Here is an 18,790-nt window from a genome sequence, read left to right as displayed (position 1 = left end):
GTTGCCTTGTACGGATCACCGAGGCACACTCGTGCGAACGCGGCAACGTATGGGTGCGAAGAGCTTGCCTGTAGTGCGCTCGCTGGGCGCGTTGCAGGTCGCTCTCCTCATTCGAGCACCGTCTCCGCCCCAAGGCTGGTATGCGAATCCGTAAGCGACTGGCTTAGCGGGATTGAATCACGGTGCCAGTGACCGGGAGGCTGGGGCAGGCCTCGTGGATGCTGCGCGCTCTCGTACCAGAATGATGGCCCATGTCATGGTGTACGCGAACGCGGAACCGAACGGTAATGAAGCGTGTCTGCGCTGCGCTGGCAGGGACTCGCTCTGGGGTAGCAACCAGCAAGCGCATTTGATTTATTGGTCGGATCGGCGAATTCCTACACGTTACGACTTCGATGAGCACGTGAAAATAGATACATTAATATCCACAGAAAGGATGGGGGCGCATTGCTCTGGTTTGCGCGTGCGTATTTCCATGAATTTTTTGAGCGCTGCAACGCTTGTGCGCTGTCGTAGAAGATGAGCACAGTCAACGACAGGGAGCGCTAGCAGGAAAAGAGACGTGATCCCGTTGCTTCTGAAACTCGAGCCGTGCATACATGCAACAAGCACGTTGTTAGTTAACGGCGCACCGCAAAATCTTGTCCAATTGGTGAAAAAAGCGTCCTTGTTTTCCCGGTCACTGTGTCACGAGCACCAGCACACACCAGGATTTGCGCATTGTGTATCGGAACTGCGAAGGATACGTCTCTCATCCGTAAATGGATATCGCATTCAAACTTGTGACACCCCTTCGGTTGTGTCCACGAGTTCCGCTTTGGGGTTGGCGGCATGAATGCGTTTCACAAGCGCACACGGAAGAGCGTAGACAGGATCAATGGCGATCAGCTGCTGCCTCTCGAGCAGCGACAGACCAGCCAGGCCAAAAAAGGTATGGAAGACATCCGGCTCGTCACCTGGTCGGTCTGCAATGCCGCCAGCGTATGTGTTCTGACTCTCTCTCTGCGCATGACAGGAGAAGATGAAACGCTCAAGAGCGTCAGCAGAGATCCAATGGTCCTTTGCGATGATTTTAAGCGAGGCCAGTACCCACCAGCTGTAGCAAACGTCCGGTAACTTATCGGGACGACCATTGAAACCTCCGTTTCGAAGTTGGCGATACGCGAGCCAACGAGCCAGCCTATTGCCGCCGTCTCGAAGCCGATAGAGAGCTCCACACAACGCCAGCGTGCCGACACAGCAGAAAACCTGACCAGCATGGGATTCTGCGCCGGGGATAACACCAAAGCCTCCGTCATCGTTTTCGCATCGCATGATGTAGTCTACTAGGGCATCGGTGCGAATGGGACGTTCGATTTCGTTCGTCTTTTCTGGAGAATTCCGAGAATGCTCGCGTTGTTGCAATGGAACACCAAGTATGGCGAGCGTAAGCGCCGCACAGAAGCAGAAGCGGGTGTCGATCTCGCCCCAGGTATCGCCTGCGAAAGATCCGTCAGGTTGCTGAAGGCTTGCCACATATGCTATGATGGATGACCGGTCCAGGCGCGCCTCTTCTCCCAGTAAGAAAAGGATCTGGACCGCTGATAACGTATAGAGCAGATGCGGGTCCTGTCCAACGTCGCCGCCAAACCCGCCACACGGGTCTCGACACTCCAGCACCCAGTCTCGCAAACGCTCGCGTGGCACCAGATCCAGGGCGTCCAGCAGCGCTAGTGCAACGACCGTCCAGTAGGCGGCAGAGAGTTTCTTATGCTCCGTGACCCAAAGCTCAAAGGTAGATGGCAAAGCCCTGACGTCCCGGTTTACGTACTGGCCCAAAAAAGCGATGTGCTCGGAGCGCGGGAGCTGCAGCGGCAGCGCTGGTGATGTCATGGGCACGACGAAGCTGTTGTACCGCCTCTACTCCAGTGCAATCGGAGCAAGCAAGCGCATTGCCCACAAGCCGAGCTTCGAAGGTCGCACTCGGGGACCGTTTATTGCGCTAGGGCAAGTTCACGTGCAATAGACGAACGCTAACAGAGTGCCGATTAGGCGACGAGTTCCCCGTGGTGTCGAACTTGAGCAGTAAAAGGAACGCAAATGGCTAAAGTTTGACGTTTGGAGCTCTGGCGATGTTGCGTTCCACAGTGCATGTGCAGGGCGCCTGGGCTTGTCGAGTTTGCGTCTCTGGTACGACAGTATGCGACCTCTGCACTCGTCCGGTGACCTGGGACGTATGCAGCTTTCAAGTCGCAGTGGAAGAGTGAGGTTCATGTTCGAATAATCGACCAGGTTTGCACATTTGGGCGGCTGGGTTTTCGGTCATCGATCCCGCAGCACTATCGTCTTTCGAGTCGGTGATATTCCAGACCCAGGTGCGTGGAATATCACCGACTCGAAAGACTACAAGCTTCATGCACTGGGACTAGAGTGATTACAGCGATCGCTTCCAGTGGGGCGTAGTCCACCGTTTTGCACGAAGGGACGTAGACGGATCAAAGTTTCTCAACTCATTTGCGAACCAGTATTGTCTTTCCATGAAATGTTCCATCATGGACAAGCTAGCGTTCCATGTATCCTTTATGGAATGGAGCGACGTGCTCGCAGCGAGCATCGCCCAGAGCACGCCGGTGATTGTGGGTTTCAGGGCCAGCCACGGAAACGTGAAAAGGCATTGAGAAGAGCCCTCTGTACCTGTCCAGGTCATGTTCCGAGCAATGAAGCACGCCTGCCCGTGCCAAGAGGCAGCCATCGGCGCGTGAGAAGCCTCGATATACGTATAGAATGCCTGCGCACTGCCAAGTGTCGCTGCTGTGAAGCTTGCACCCAGGTTGTACACAAATAAAAATGCAATTGTCAAGCGAAACATCGATCGCAACGACCGTCTTTGCTTCGAGGACGTCAATTAGAGCCTGAAGCGGCCAAGTCGGGACTTGTCCTTGCATCGCGAAGCTGCGTATGCTGACAAGCAAGCGTTCGATACGAAAAGTACCTGCGTAGTTGGAGCAATCCACATGAAAAAGAAAAAGGAAGCAGTCGCACGAAAAAGGTTCGCAAAAGCTGGTGTTGATGAGAATCGAATGAAATCAAGTATCTATGGTGTACGCCCAGGTCGCTCGTGTCGACCCGCTCTATTCCAGTCTGACATGGGTTCAGCGTCATCCGATTTTGGACGCTCTAGCACGCTCCTTTCGTATGCTGCAGCACGGTGCAGTGAGCTGCCTATCCACCGATAGGTTCGCAAGCCGAGATCCGACTCGTATCGGTTCATCAGATCACCAAGGCCGTTGAAACCCCTTCTCCGATCCAGTGCAACAAAACAAAATTTCTCCACTTGAGTGCACGCTACGAAATACATGCGAATCCCGTCGCTGCATCATAGTCCGGTGCTTTGGCCAAGTGTCCAATGAAAGCTGGTATACCATCACCATCATCATCATCATCACTGCCACACTTATCCGAAACCCCGTTTCAACCATACCACCACCCCATAAGCAGCAGCCTGCTGCGCGCTTGATCTCCAGCGAACACAAGCCGGCGCGGCAGCGATCTCTCGAACCCGCCAGACTCACTCGTCCATCATCGATGCTTGTGCTCAGGAAGGCTTGCTGCGCGCTTTCGAGTGCTTTTCTTAGCCACGGGGGCTCGTGGAAACGAACAGGTTTTGCACCGTGCCGGTCCTTGGGAAATTGTTGTTGTAATCGAAGACGGGGTCACTGCTTTCCCAAGTTTTTGAGGCGAACAACAGGACGAAGCCTTTGTGCAAACATGTCGAACGTACCTGCTTTTTCCAAAATCAGAGTGCGAAATCCGATAGTCGAGCTTGATGGAGACGAACAAGCGCGTGTCATCTGGCACCTGATCAAGAACAAACTCATTCTTCCGTACCTCAATCTGGACATCGTTTATTTCGACCTGGGTTTACCCGTTCGAGACGCTACGGACGACGGCGTTACCCTGGAAGCAGCACGAGCGGTACAACAGCATCACGCAGCGGTTAAGGCTGCTACCATAACACCAGACGAGGCACGTGTCGAGGAGTTTCATCTCAAGCGCATGTACCCGTCGCCGAACGGTACCTTGCGGAACGTCTTAAACGGTACTGTGTTTCGCGAACCGATCCTGGTTGAGAATATTCCGCGCCTTGTGCCAGGCTGGAAGCAACCGATCGTCATCGCTCGCCACGGCTTCGGAGACCAGTACAAAGCACAGGACTTGCGGGTGCCGCCAGCATGTCGCGTTGAGCTGCGAGTTTTGGATGCCCAAGGCATGGAGCTCGAGCGTCGCCAGGTGCACCAGTTCGCGTCGAGCACCGACGGCGGCGGCGTCGCTCTCGGCATGTTCAATACAGACGAAAGCATTCGAAACTTCGCCCGCTCTTGCTTCGAGTTTGCGTTAAGGAGGAAGCTGCCAATGTACTTGAGCACGAAAAATACGATTCTCAAAGTGTACGATGGACGTTGGCGGGACATTTTCCAGGAACTGTACGAAAGGGATTATCGGGAACGCTTCACTCGGGCCGCGCTCTGGTATGAGCACCGCCTCATTGACGATATGGTTGCTCAAGCGTTAAAGTCATCGGGTGGGTTTTTATGGGCTTGCAAGAATTATGATGGAGATGTGCAGTCTGACATTATAGCACAGGGCTACGGTTCGTTGGGACTCATGAGCAGCGTCCTGCTTACGCCGGACGGCAAGACGCTGTTGGCGGAGGCGGCTCACGGCACAGTGACGCGACATTTCCGACTCCATCAGCAGGGAAAGGAAACGAGTACCAATTCCGTTGCTAGTATTGTGGCATGGGCACGAGGCCTGGCCCATCGGGCGACACTCGACGGAACCCCGGATGTTGCACATTTCGCTGAGGCGTTGGAGCGGTCCTGTATCGAGACAATCCTGGATGGTAAGATGACAAAGGACCTCTCGATTGCAGTGTACGGGACGGAACAGGGCAGCAAACGGGAAAACTACCTCAATACAGAGGAGTTTATCGATGCCGTCCAGCAGCGCCTCGACGTGCATATGCTGCAGGAGCATGCCGCAGCACCCCAGCAGCGCATCTAGGGGAGATGCTTGCCTTAGAATTCGACGCCCCCGTAAAGCAGTACTGGATCTGGAGACAACGTTCTGCGTTACGGTAAACGGAGACATTCGATCCCTTGACTCGATGAGATCGTTGCGATGAAGGATTTGTCGCATGTGGACAATGAAAGCGATGCCGGTGTCAGCGCGTGCCACGGAGCCCCAGTTGACAAGCACCGCGGGCACGCGCTGCGCTCGCTCGTCACTGCAGCGAAAGGTATGCTCGTCATCAGTGTGAACAAGCGTCGACAAAGCCGACTGAGATGCGTCCAATTCCGCCTTGATAAGGACAGTACTCGGACACGTTCAGCATTGCAGTATTTCATGACGATTTTGTTGCACCCGCCGGCCGCAATGGATAGCAGAGGATCGAAATCACGATGCGATATAGTTTATGGATTGTAGACGAGTTGTCTGTAGGATATAATATTTACTGAACAGTGTAACGAGGACTGCATCCCTTATTGCGCTCAGAAATACCGCAGTAGGCAGACGTTTGAGGAACACTGAAACAAAGCAATAGATGCGCTTCGCGCCAGAAACCGATATTTTCAGAGACTGCTTGCGGTCGATGCTTCAAAAACAACCCGTTGATCCCCTTTTGCGGAAGGCAAAACCGAAGATCGTCGCCGCCAAGGGCGTCTCTGTTTGTCACCAGCTAATTCGTGTGGTCCTGAAAACATCGGGATACAGTCGCAAAAAAGTCCTAGTTTACGCACGACCAACTTAGAACGAAATCGCAACAGCAGAATTCCTGGAACCCGCTATCGGCATAAAGCACAGGCCAGTCGGTTTGTTTTTCCAGTCGATGAGAGTTCCTCCGGATGAAGCGGTCGGGGCGTATATCGGCATTGGCGGAGAACGAACCTGTTGTATGTAGGATCGAACTCGAAGAGAACGAGGCCATGATCGTCTGTTCTAGCTGCGGTGGATGCATTCGGCGGCCTCAGTTCCGCTCATGCAGCAGGCACATACAACAGAACCAACCACTTGATCGAATCATTGAAGACTTTTCCCGTGAAATCTGTAGACGTCCTTCCATTGACCAACGTGGCACTTCACCGTTCCGCTTGAGTTTTCGCTTTTCCCGATTCGGTCGAAATAGAGCTGCTTTCCATTACTCCGCACTGTCCACGGATGAACCGCTTCGAAGGAGTGTCTTCTATTGCGAAACGTAATCATCGCTCTTCTGGACGAATCGCTGAAGCGTTCAGCAAACGTTGACACACCGGGGCACACCTCGCCCCTCTTCTGCATATCCGTGTCGATCAGGGAAGGTTCCCACTTGGGTATCTAAAGAACAAGTGCGTTCATTTAAGAGAAATTAAGGGATGAGCTGAGATGTAGATTTCAGAAGGTCGATATGGAGAAAAGGCAGCGAAGCGTTTCGGCGATAGAAAAGCAGGGAGCGCTGACAGAGCATCAAATGGAACGGCGGGCACGAGTTCTGGGAATCCCTGCCTGGGTGACTTCAAGCAGAGGCGATAGGCGCATGGGCTTTTCGAACCGAGACCTTAATGCCGCCATCAATATCAGACGATGTGCCGAGCTCATGAAAAGACCCGCGGAGCTGACGCAGGTGAACGTTCTCGGACAGCCTCGAAGTCTCGAAGTGTCCAAGGAGAAACTGAGACCGATAGCAGGCGGCTGGTCAAAAAGTTCCGGGAGGCGTCAGCGCATGGGTATATAGATTTACTCGTCATGGTTTTGAAACATTTATCCTTCTGTTGACGTGTATTGCCGAACGCTCGCTCGTACTGCAGGGACAGGACGGAAGGCTTGTTCCACGGCCTTGTGCTCCTGGGCGTTAGGAGCGGTGCACGTGCAGCGCTTCACACCGCTTCCTCCGTCTGTGGCTGGTAGCGCTTGCGTCTTCAAACGGATTCCTGCAGCTCGCAAGGCTGCAGCGTAGCGGATCGCCCCAGAGCGAGCTCAACCCGTATTTTGGTAGGCTTGCGGCTGCCCGGAAAACCGATAAAGCAAAGCTGCTGGCCAGGAACTCGAACAAACACGCACCCAGATGGCTTTCCTGGAACACGAAATGCCTTCAGGTGCCGGTGTTGCTGGTGCTTCCGATTGTGATGCTGTCTGGGCGAATAGCACTCCCCGTTCGCAACGATTTGGTTCTTGGCACCAGCCTTTGGTCGGCTTTTCCCATGCGTAGCGTCGGTAACAATCGACAATGATCGCCAGCTCGGATGCCTGAGCGAGTTCGAGGAACCCAACCGCCTACGGGTGGCAACAGGGACTACGTTGCCAGCGGCACGCACGCTATCAGGCGGTATCTCCAGAACGCTGAATGCGTCAAAAGCCCTAGCGTCAGCGCTTGAAGACGAGCCTCATGCCAGTAGCGAAGGATACACGCGCACGACGCATAAATCACGAGTTTGCAGCTTTCGACGAGTAGCATATGTGCTCGTGATACGCTACGATGACCGTCGAGCCTCTCAATACACAGGTATACCAGTGCGATTCGGATACACTGATCGCAAACGGAGCAAGCGCCAGTAGTGCAGTTATAGACATCGCGGCCCTGATCGCAGTATGCAAACGCACCTGCTGTGCGCTGAGCGCTGCCTCCCTCGGTCACTTGTCGACGTCAAGTGAACCGGATTCTTCCAGCGAATCGATGCAAGCTAGACGAGCACCTACTTCAGCAGCGGATCTTGAGGCGCGCCCACGAAAGTGCTGGAGAACTTGCGGAGCGCTCTCAGCGACATCGACAACTGTCAAGATGCCCTTGGAGCCCCCGCACGCCACCCCGAAGCCGAAAACCTCATCTGGACAAGACTCCACCGCGAACAGAGCGCCTGCATGTGCGTTCACCTGAGCGAGTGGCGTCCACTGCGGTGCCTTGGAGGCCTCTGTAGCCGAGACACCACCGCAATGCTCCAGCATCGAGAGATCATAGACCCGCAAATGGCCATCCGTGGAGCCGACCACCAACATATCCGGAACCGTTGGTGCAAGTGTCATCAATGCTGGCCGATCTCGACAAGCTTGAAAGCTCCAGAGCAGTGCGGTTTCCGTCTTCCCGATCCGGCGAATGTCGAAGGCGCTAATGGAGCCGCCCTCGTCACTGAGCAGGCATTGGTTTTCGGAGCGCCAGAGTACCTGCTCGGGGTCTCGAGTCAGCTGGATCTCTCCCGAAGCCGCTGAATGCAGTGAATGCGCTCGTAAATCCACCAGACAAGCTCGTCGATCGAAACCGGCGGTGAGTAGAAGACTGTGCTGTAGCGGGTGCCACGCCAGCGCCTGTGGCTTGTCGCGATGCAGGTCGGGGAGCGTCACCACACAGGCTCCGTCGCGAATGTCCCAGAAATGGATATGACCAGTCGCAGAGCCGGCAGCGAGCATCCATCTCTCTCGGGGATGAAAGCCCAGACAAAGCACTCCAGATGCAGAAGCGGCGGTGCTGCCGCCTTGGCTACGATCTCCACTGGGCCGCTTTCGTTTTCGTTGGAGATCCCGGGTCAAGCGATGCTGTGCGTTTCGCGTTCGCTGCTTTACTGCGGCATTGTGTCCAAGAGAGGGGCTCGTTTGAGCGGCAGCCACGGTGTCCAGAATCATCAACGGCTCTACTGCATTCATTTGAACGAGATCCCAGAGCTCTACAGTGGGTGCAAATGTGCCAACTGCCGCAAGGCAACGTCCATCATAGTCCGTGTATGCGCTGCTCAGCGGTGGTGCTGCGAGAATGCCATCATGATGGACGTAAATATTGGTATCGATCGCCTCCCATGAGAGCGGCTTCGCGCAGCACTCGACATCAGGGCGCTCCACGACGCATACCTCAAAGCCGCAACTGTCGTCCTCGTAGAGACGCCCCGCAAACAGAACCCAGTCTTCTTGCTGAAAGCGTTCATCTTCAATGTCCTGTTGCTCCCAGTCGAGCTTGTGCTTGTGCAAGTTTGGATCACTAGTCTCCCAAAAGTCGTCTGGAAGCGTGAGCACCTGCTCAAGGCCCACTTCCGCAGCATCGCTGGTGCGCTCTCCGTCTGAGCAGTCCTCAGACGAGTGCGATGCGGCGTCGTCAGGTTCACTTGCAGTCTCCAGAGGCACAGAAGCAGCAGCTGCTGCTGTCCCGCGGGGTACCCAAAACAGAGTGGTAATCATCCGCCGGCGATCGTTGCAGAGCAAGCCGAGATCGAAAGCGGTTTCTTTCAAGTCTAGGACTGCAACGTCGTACTGGACACTTCGGAAGGTGAGAACGTTACAGATACCCAAAAGGTACAGCTTAGCTTTTCTGACGACGTCTATCCGAAGCGATCCTCAGTAATCAGAACACTGACTTTGACTTTTCCCCCCGAAACTTCCGGGAAACGTGCAGCACTAGTCAAAAAAGAGGTCGTTTCTACTCGGACCTCGTTGAAACATGCCACGACGGCCGGGGGGCACCGCCGGCGTCCGCTACGGTGTCGCTCTATGGAACTGTATCCGCCGTGTACCGCACTGCACTGGTGCCGGTTCGTGATAGTCTTTCGAGGGAGCTCTGAAGCACCGAAAACGATTCGTTGCCCTCCGTTGAAAAGCTACTCGTTTGCTGTCAAGGTAGCGCAGAGCACTGCACGCTTTTCACTCGAAACGGGACCCAGGGGTGGCGCTCAGACCTGCGGCTCCTTCGCCGCTCCATTATAACCGCTTGAGCGACGCGCTTCTAACCAGGAACCGATCGGCGTGCGCTGGCGAGCACGCACGCTTCTCACTAGAGTTTCCGAAAGGGTTTCCAGGTTTCAACTGGTCTCCGCTTTGTTCAACTCGCACACGGCATGGTTCGGCGCCTCTCTACGGGAGTGAAGCGCACCGCGGGGCGACGCGGCGCTTCGGGCGTTCAGTCAGCGTCTGCACTCCGTCTGGGGCAGAAACAGAAGCGTCATGAGATCAAGCAAGTTTCTCAAGTACCAAGCGGTGCAGATCGGAAGCTGCGCGCTCCATCTCGAAGCAAACCAGACGAAAAACTGCGCGACGCCTCTCGCGAGCAGCTGCCTGCTCATACCGCGAAGCGAAAAGCAGCTGCGTCGGAAACAGCGCACCCGAATCAAACCGATTCAGACTCAGAGGATATGTCGATCTTTCAACGGAAGCCTCAAAACGATGATAGGCTCGCGTTCAACCAAGAAGGGTCATTCGACGCGTCGACGGTGGCGCCGGAGCCGTTCCACGCGTCGACCGACTCCGAGGACGTCGAGCGGTACGCGTTTCCAGTAACGCACCTCAGTGATGCTACAGATGATGGAGTCAGTACTTCTGAAGACGAAGACGAGTACCTGGCGAGGCACATGCGGCAGTATGCGGCCACGCAGCCGCTTGCGGTCGCTGACGCTGCCACAGATGCCGCATCGAAGGCCTCTCCACAGGAACCTGAGCACGATCTCGATGCGAACGATGCTGCTGCGTGGACGTCAGGTGCAGCACCAGCAGCAATGCGTCCAGGACACCTCGAGGAACTGAAACAAGCGATTCAGAATCGCGTTCAAGAGCTGAGCGAACCCGCACCCCAGCGGAAAGGCGCACGAAGTAGATCAGAGCTGGTTACCGAGCTATTGGAAATGATCTGCGCAGCGTACGATTACCTGCCTTCTCTAGCACAGCGTTTTGCGGAACTCTTCCCGCCTACGGAGCTGCTTGCATTTATAGAGGCGAACGAGTCGCCCCGACCCCTGGTCATTCGCACCAACACGCTGAAAGTGCGGCGACAGCGGCTCGCAATGGCGCTCATTGCTCGCGGCATGAATGTAGATCCCGTCGGCTCCTGGTCGCCTGTCGGGCTCACTGTTTACCAGAGCGAAGTACCGGTAGGCGCAACACCGGAATATTTGGCCGGCTACTACATGATTCAAGCGGCTGCGAGTTTCCTACCCGTTATGGCACTCGCACCGCGCGAGCACGAACGGATTCTGGATATGGCGGCAGCACCGGGCGGCAAGGCCACCTATATCGCGCAGCTTATGAAAGGTACGGGGTTGCTTTTTGCCAACGACGTGAATCGGGAACGCTGCAAAGCGCTCGTTGCGAACCTCCAACGTCTCGGTGTACCGAATGCAGTCGTGATGAGCCTGGACGGAAGGACGCTCTCAAAGTCGGCGAATGGGAGCCCGTCTGAGCACGGCGGATTCCGTCACTTTTTCGATCGAGTGCTGCTGGACGCACCGTGTACCGGTACTGGGGTCATCGCACATGATGCATCCATCAAACACACACGGGATGAAGCGAGCATTCGACGTTGCGTTTACCTCCAGAAACAACTTCTGCTTGCAGCGGTCGATGCGTGCAACCCACGCAGTGAGACGGGAGCCGTTGTTGTCTATTCGACGTGCAGCATCCTTGTCGACGAAAATGAGGAAGTAGTCGATTATGTTTTGCGCAAACTGGGTTCCCGGGTGAAAGTGGTCTCAACAGGTATCCCGTTCGGCTTACCAGGTTTCATCCGCTTTCGGGAGAAACGCTTTCACCCGAGCCTCGCGGAGGCACGGCGCTATTATCCACATGTGCATAACATGGATGGTTTCTTTGTTTGTAAGCTCCGCGTATTGCCCGAGAGCAACACAACGACCAAGGCGTCGACATCGCGAACTGTAGAGGAATCTTCACCGGAGACTGCTTCGAAACGCCAGCGACAAGGCCGTCGAACTGGCGCAGGCTCCTCGTCAGAGCATGTTGCCGAACCAGCACCCAAGCCAGCAGACTTCACGGCCTCGTCGCCACGTCTGGATAGCGTCGAAGCCGATGAACCGGTGCTGATTCGACTTGAACCGGGACGTACCCGCCGCCTGGTACGCCGAAGAAGCAGCGCAGCGTCCTGAATCCGTGGGCAGCACTGAACATCCATAAAACCTCGACTGGGTGTGGTGACATGGAGCGCTGGCACGGCGGTTTGCGCTTGCGGTGCACGTTTGGACGCCTCCAGAAAGCAACCGTATTTCGACACCAAGGTACACCGGGTGCGAATGGCAACGCTCTGGTGCAACGGCGGTGGATACGCTCGCTCGTTCACTCGATTACCACAGCTGCCCAGCGAGTCGCCGTTCGGAGCACTCGGAACCGCACCAGAAGCAAGCGAGAGAGCCGAGGTCTGTTGTGGATCAACCTGGACGCAGTCTCGACCACAATGTGAACCGCTTTTCCTGTTATGTTCGCGATCCGCGCTACTCGTCATGCTTGTGACGAGTTTTTCATAAATGGACGCTCGCTTTAGTCACGAGCCAACGTCGCCATGAGATGTTGCCAGAGGCTCTCCAGTGTCTGGAGCAGTGGCTGCACAGCGGCATCCGCTTCGACGTGACCCAGTACCGCGACGCCCCGGATACTGGTCGATGACTCGGAGGCGCTGGAAAGACGCGGACGCTTGTCCGGTGCGCTGTGAACCGGGGTCAGCAGCGGTATCGCCACCAGACAACGCAAGTTGTGTCTCCGTGCGAGCGGCGCTCTCTCGAAAGCGATGGACGTGCGCTCCGAGCCGCTCCGGGGGTCGAACTCCACAAACGCACCGGCCCGGAGACGGGCACCAATAGCTCGCTGATCTCGAAGCACCAGGTTCTGGATATCCGTCGTCGATGGATGGGCAAGGACCTGCTTGCTCTCAGTAGCAAAGCACTCCAGATCAGTGAGCAGTGCTGCGCTCTGGTCCAGTTCAGGATTGGGCTCGCGTTTCGTCAGCGATTCCGAGCAGCCGCCAGCGCAGCGGCTGCTACTCGTTGCCATCGGTTGTGGATCGTCTGCGGCATTGCAACTCGATACCCCGCTAGAGGACAGGAGTGTGCTTGGTGAGTCGGCTGGGCAATCTCCACGAACGGGAGGAGCGGCTGGATCACGCTCGGTACCGAGTCGCGCCTCGGAAACGGCACTGGGACGCTCAAGTAGATCGGGCAGAGGTGGATCTGTCGCTTGCGCTTTGTCTGGACGGAGCGCTAGCATCCAGTATGGATCCAGATACCCGGTTTCTTCGGCAGGTGGCGGCACGATCAGCGTCGCTTGATGCTGGAGTGTATCCCAGGAGCATTGCCGACGCTGCGACGCTGACGCGGTACCCTCACGAACGCAGGGTTGTTCCGCGCAGGCCTCCTTCTCGTTGTCGTTGTCGGTGTCGGTCGACGGCGGCGGAAGACCAAGCATCCAAAGCTCCCCAAATGGCCAGTGAAACTGCTCGAGCACCGCGCGTACCACTGACTTGCAGCATTCTGTAATGACGACTTGCTCATCCTGAGGTTTCTGCTGACCACCCTGGACTTGTTCCACCAGATGCTGCACCCAGAGCCGCCGAAACGACTCCGATTCGTGGAGCAGGAGAAGTTCCAGGGAGCGACGCTGTCGACGCAGCAGCACAATGGTCTGTGTTGCGTACTGGAGCGTCTCTGCGCGATGACGGAGACGCGCTCGAAGCGCCCTGGCTCGCTCCCGACGTGGCATGAAACGGTCACGCCAGCCACAACAGGTACCGGGCGCAGTGAGGAGCGCTTTCGGGTCCGCGTTATCCGCCGACACGTCACCGGCAGCGACACTGGGCGGTGTGTCTACTCCCGAGGCAGGCGCTGCGTGCTGGTTATTGGTGTTAGTTGTGGACGTATTTGTGGGCGCTTTGCACTGCCTGCAATCCTGACGCATGCAGCCGTCAAGTCCACAGCAGGCGCAGATCATGCTTTGTTCCGGGATGCAGGCTCCGTCCAGTTCATTGCAAATAATGAACTCGGATTCCTCAACTGCACAATCGGCAGTGAGCACGGTCACGAGTCGCTCGAAGCATTGCGAGACTTTCTTCCGCGAGACGCGAGTATGCAAGTTGTGTGTTTCCCGTTTGCGTAGCGTATATTCATCAACGGAAGCCGCTGCACCGTTGGTACCAGCTCCATCCGACTTTGGTGAAGGTGATTTCTGCTCGCTACTCGGCGACTCGGAACGCTTCGAGGGCACGCTCTCCGCTGGCAATGTCAGCGCGTTCTTGCCGGACGCTGCACGAACGCCCGGTACTTGACTCGGGCTCGCTCCGGGAGATTCCGGTGGCGTCGTTAAGCCCGAATTTGGTAGATGCACCTCTGGGTGAACAAAACGCGTCTCTGTCTGTGACTTGCGTGGGCGTGCTTTCGCAGTGGACTCGTTCTGGGGCTCGACGCGGTGCTGGCCCTCGACGCTGCGTGCTGCAGATGTGCGACTGGCATCGGGACGCTGGTTGCTTCTCACACGGGCCGCAGCGGACGTCCCTAGATACCCCTGACTCGGTGCAAATGCCTGCGGCGACGCGGTGACCTGCTCCTTGGCTGCTGGCGATGCCAGCGCATGCGACTTGCGCGGCGATTGTGGACTCGGCGTGCCAGGGCTAGCCATGGTGGGCGCTCTTGTCCCGCGAGCGGGTGTCAGCAGCAGCGCCGACAAGTCAGACGTCGAGTCCGACCCGTGATTCTTGATCAGAAAACCTGCATGGTCATCGGCGGTGGTATCATCTGCCTCGGCGAGAGCGCATGTGCTGCCCATAAACGGCTCCGCTTGGAGCAGCTGCTGCACCGATCGATGCTCCTCGTTGCTGAGCTTGATCAACTGCGCAAGCTCGTCCACTTCAGATTCGAGGCGTCGACGACCAGGCACCGACGGAAGCTCCCTACCATCTGTTGCCGCTATAAACAGCTCATTGCCCGGGAAAACACCGCCGTCAGCGGATGCAGATCGAAGAGGTACTTCGTTCGGCATTCTCTGCCCTGTCGGGTGTAGCTGTGTCAGCGGCTCGAGTATTTTCTCGGTACTCGCCGAATGCAGCGTCTTGGGGAAGAGAAATCCCGATCCATCGGGGAACGGGACATCATGATCGCTGGTGAAAAGGTCGCTCACGGAGCTGACTCCCGCAGGGTTCGTCTCGAACACGAAAGAAGACGGTGCGGACGCGTCGATGGTTCGCGGTGGCCAGTGTAACGCTGGTGCCTGGTTTGGCACCATTTACGGTCGCAACACTGGTCCAAGTCGCAGCGGTTAAGAGTGTCGTGCACTTGTGTCCGTGAAAAATTGGCTGTTACCCGATGTTTCACTCGGGAGCCCAGTCCGCCAAGTGAAGACACCAGTCTTAACAGTGCTTCGACGTCTGTCTGTGTGTGTCTGTGTCGTTTGGAGGTTTTTCACCTCTAAAGTTGACTTTTCTGTCACACGTAATACTTAATGACGACCTATGTACGGCGCACAACCGACGCAGAGGTCCCGAAATCTGTCAAAAAGCTGCCGCTTGCGCTTCTGCGCTCGTTGCGGCCGCTACGTGCTCGGGTTGCTTCGCGAACGTTCGGGAGCGACAGAAATATGATCGTCGATTCAGAGATTCCTGGAAAGCGCTGCTTAGCGATACCCCAATTAGGACCCCACTGCCGAGCGGCTGCAGGAAAAGCTGCTGCTGGCAGCGGTGCGCTAGTCACACACCCTGCCGCCGCCGCTGTTGATCCTCGTTCCACACAGCGCCCGTGTGTCAGTGAAGCCTGTTGCCACACAGGAAGAAGCGCGTATACATCCGCCACCGGCTTCCCGTATATTCGGTGTACGGATAAGCGTGCTTCCAGAAGGCTCGTGCGAACTGGCACCGACGTCTACCAGATAGCAACGCGCCCTGAAGAGGCACTGGTGCTCAGGATCGACGCGTCCCTGGCAGGTTTCGGGGGATGTATCTGGGCGGAGCCGCGCTGGATCCTCCGCTGATTTCGGTGACGACGACGCTGACGCACCGCTGCGCGTCCACGGGGGCGGCTCTCGATGCTGCCCATAGTTGTTGATTTATGGATAGCAAAGTCCACATAGATGCTGCGAATCGATGTTCCGTTGGAAAAACGCATGCGTCGACGATGGAGATCCCAGGTCGCGGGATATGCATGGAAATAAATGATAACGCTCAATGCTCTTCACTCTAGCTCCATGTTCCATCATGGATGCTTCCTTTCGGATGCACTGGTCGTATGGTACGTTCTATCGTGCGCCGAGTACCTGTGTGAGGCACCCGCCGCAACGTCTCAACCGCTGATGCGGATGCATCACACGGGGATGGAACGGCTTCGCCTCACCACTGAGGGTGTCGGATCGCGGAATGCTTCACCTGACGTGGAGTTGGCGTCCATCCTCATGCTGGGAGCCTGTCAGCTTCGCAGACAGACCTACTGTCTGCAGTAACCCGAAACGACATACTAGGAGTCCACAGCGACCAGGGCGATGCGCAGACGCTGCCGATCTGCCCCTAATCCCCGAATAAACGGCGTTGCGGACGAGCTGCGCAGATCTCGCCACTGCACCCGCCACTGGTGGGAGCATGAATCACCGGCCCGACAGAAGCGTCCAGGTCGCGGGACTTGCCGCCTATAAGATAAACTCTTGGCAACATGGACAATTTTCCCCGTTTAACGCTTGGCTCTGAGGAGGAAAGAAATCGATATTTCGTGCTAATTACTGGTTCGTTTCTGTTCTTTTTTCTATATAGCGCACTCGATACGCGCACCTCCATATCTGGCAGGCATGAGAGAGGACGTGCATCTCGCCGTCGCGGGGAAACACGATCCTGTTCATTAGCGTACTGCTCGAACGTACACGATGTTTTTGCGTTGAAGTCAGAGCAAATGATAGATTTTACGTTCGTTTGTGTTTCAACCCACATGTGAGCGTATTCAAGTGCTTTTTAGCGGTTTATAACAGAAGCGCTCCACGTGGGTTCGTTTTGGAATTAAAACAGGAAAGTGATGGACATCTAGGTAGAGGAGTCTGGAGGCTCGGTGTCGTCGGCTGGAAGAAGTAACGGAAATAATCCTCTTCTCGCCGACCATGGATCTAAGAAGAAGAGCAAACATAGGTGAGAAAAGTACGTCGTCATCAGGACGAAGACGAGACAGGTGGCGCGAGTTTCCGCTATCCTTGCATAGGTGAGTTCGACCAGATGCAAAAAAACGCATGGAGTTCGTGAATCGAGACGTCAATGCTGCAATAAATATCAGACGTTTTACGGAGCAGAGGACGACACCTGCGGAGATGGCGCGAGCAAACTTCATGGGGCAGCCTCTCCGGGTCGAAGTCTACGAGGAGAAGCTGAAATCGATACCATGCAACCGGTCAAAACAGGTTGCGAAGCGTCTGCAGGTCGGTTTATCGACATACACGCTATCGTCGTAATCGCAGAATCGATGAATGAAATGGAAGCGGAGCGAGGCATGGGTCGATCCGCGCACCGACCTCGGATGTAGACTCAAAATGTTGGGTCTGTTTCCAAGGTCATGAAGAGTGGCTTTCCGGAGCGTTTTTCCTCAACTACTTCCGTTTCCGCTCTCTCATATCCGTCTGTGTATACGCTGGTCTCTAGTTTCACTCTATTCCCGATGTTCGCAGTTGAAGGATTTTGAAAGTCGCGTTCAGGGCCCGATTTTGCTGCTTTCGGCTGGTGTCGACGCATTCGATGCACTGCCAAAAGCTGCAATCTGGGCTTCGCTTGCAACGTTTTTTACTTTTATATCAAGTCTCGATGCGCGTTTCGCACCCACGCTCCTTGATTTTGCGCAGGTGTTCCTATTTGCCCAATAGACGTCATCTGTGGAGGGCCACGTGAGAGCCCGTCAACGCTTGCCCCATCGCTTGATAGAAGCGCCGGCGGGGTGTACAGAGCTTCTCTCAGTGTGTTTTGTTTATTTTTCGCACTCATTGTCGATCTGTGACGATCTCGGGCTTCTCCAGGGCTCTCTGCATCGAGTGTTCTGACCGATGCACGAGCAAGCGCACGCCGTCCAATTCGATAGAGGATTTGTGGAACGAAATGTTATCCACGATAGAACAAGAATGGTAAGAAAAATGCCGGCTAGAGGTCGAGTCGAGAACGGTCGATCCGTTTACGCGCCCTTCATACAAGGTGATCACGCTCACTACTCCAGAAGCAATCGCTGCGATGACTAATGTACGTCTCCGGAATGCTTTCCCGTGCAAAGAGAGGAGGCGGAATCCGCTTTCGGCGTATCTTGTGCGAGTTATCATTGAGCTGTCGCAAGTAGTTTCGGCGATTGACACAGAGGAGGATTTCTCTTCTGAGCGGAATGGATGATTTGAGATGACGTTTTCAGTGAACTTTCAACATGAACTCGTGAACAAGTCGAGAAGAAACGACATCGATTTCTTTCATCATCATTCCGGTGGTGCGCATGGCTGTGCCTACGAGTTGCCGCTGAACAGAACGATCAAACACTTGAAAAATGCGTCATCTGAGCGTTCTATCCGAAAGGAGCTGAGAGGAGCGGAGGCTTCAACGTACAAATTTAGTAAAAAACACATTATTGTAGGGAGTCTTGTTCGTGGGCATCGCGAATCACCTTGATTCCGGTGACGAAACGAATTCCAACGGATAGATTGGAATGAGCGACCTCGGAGAAACCAACGAGAATCCTTAACCTAAGTACGAATCCGTATGTCCTTACAGCTATTCCTCGAATCTCGTGGCTGTAAACCTAATAGGAGCTGCGTTACCAATCGCAATGAAGGAACTATTCGAGCAGTTCAGCGTTCCTTTCTCATCTGACATTGCCGTCTCGCGCCCGTTGCAGCAGCCGTATCGCCTGTTGCAGAGCGCTTGGCATCAGACACCCGGTATCGCACGGAACCGTGGGTAGCGTGGTACAGTCGCCATAGCCAGTTGCAGAGCGCTCGGAACCAGACAGCGGGTATCGTAAGGAAGCGTCGCGCGCTCGTGCAGGCGTCACGACCTGTACCTCACAACCAGCATCCACAGTATTCGCCGTTTTGTCTA

General features: G+C 55.6%; 5 protein-coding genes across 5 annotated transcripts, besides 1 other annotated feature; 2 read left to right on the top strand and 3 right to left on the bottom strand.

The window, feature by feature from the left end:
• Positions 1-774: 774 nt before the first annotated feature.
• Positions 775-1,872, bottom strand: CYME_CMT217C (Rab geranylgeranyltransferase, beta subunit; the record flags this gene model as incomplete). Its single annotated transcript, XM_005539185.1, has 1 exon — positions 775-1,872. The coding sequence occupies one exon, from the start codon at positions 1,870-1,872 to the stop codon at positions 775-777; it is 1,098 nt and encodes a 365-aa protein (XP_005539242.1).
• A 1,692-nt stretch (positions 1,873-3,564) lies between these two features.
• Positions 3,565-5,043, top strand: CYME_CMT216C (isocitrate dehydrogenase, cytosolic; the record flags this gene model as incomplete). The annotated part of the gene is made up of 1 exon (XM_005539184.1): positions 3,565-5,043. The coding sequence occupies one exon, from the start codon at positions 3,565-3,567 to the stop codon at positions 5,041-5,043; it is 1,479 nt and encodes a 492-aa protein (XP_005539241.1).
• A 2,604-nt stretch (positions 5,044-7,647) lies between these two features.
• Positions 7,648-9,177, bottom strand: CYME_CMT215C (hypothetical protein, conserved; the record flags this gene model as incomplete). Its single annotated transcript, XM_005539183.1, has 1 exon — positions 7,648-9,177. One exon carries the CDS (start codon positions 9,175-9,177, stop codon positions 7,648-7,650), a length of 1,530 nt encoding a protein of 509 aa, XP_005539240.1.
• A 653-nt stretch (positions 9,178-9,830) lies between these two features.
• CYME_CMT214C (RNA cytosine methyltransferase) lies at positions 9,831-11,864 on the top strand (the record flags this gene model as incomplete). The annotated part of the gene is made up of 1 exon (XM_005539182.1): positions 9,831-11,864. One exon carries the CDS (start codon positions 9,831-9,833, stop codon positions 11,862-11,864), a length of 2,034 nt encoding a protein of 677 aa, XP_005539239.1.
• A 388-nt stretch (positions 11,865-12,252) lies between these two features.
• Positions 12,253-14,982, bottom strand: CYME_CMT213C (hypothetical protein; the record flags this gene model as incomplete). Its single annotated transcript, XM_005539181.1, has 1 exon — positions 12,253-14,982. The coding sequence occupies one exon, from the start codon at positions 14,980-14,982 to the stop codon at positions 12,253-12,255; it is 2,730 nt and encodes a 909-aa protein (XP_005539238.1).
• A 3,577-nt stretch (positions 14,983-18,559) lies between these two features.
• Positions 18,560-18,790: part of a sequence feature (possible transcribed region) that runs on past the window's edge.

Source organism: Cyanidioschyzon merolae, chromosome 20 (genome assembly GCF_000091205.1).
Source record: "Cyanidioschyzon merolae strain 10D DNA, chromosome 20, complete genome".
Lineage (NCBI taxonomy): Eukaryota > Rhodophyta > Bangiophyceae > Cyanidiales > Cyanidiaceae > Cyanidioschyzon > Cyanidioschyzon merolae.
This window is presented reverse-complemented; position numbering and strand designations above follow the sequence as displayed.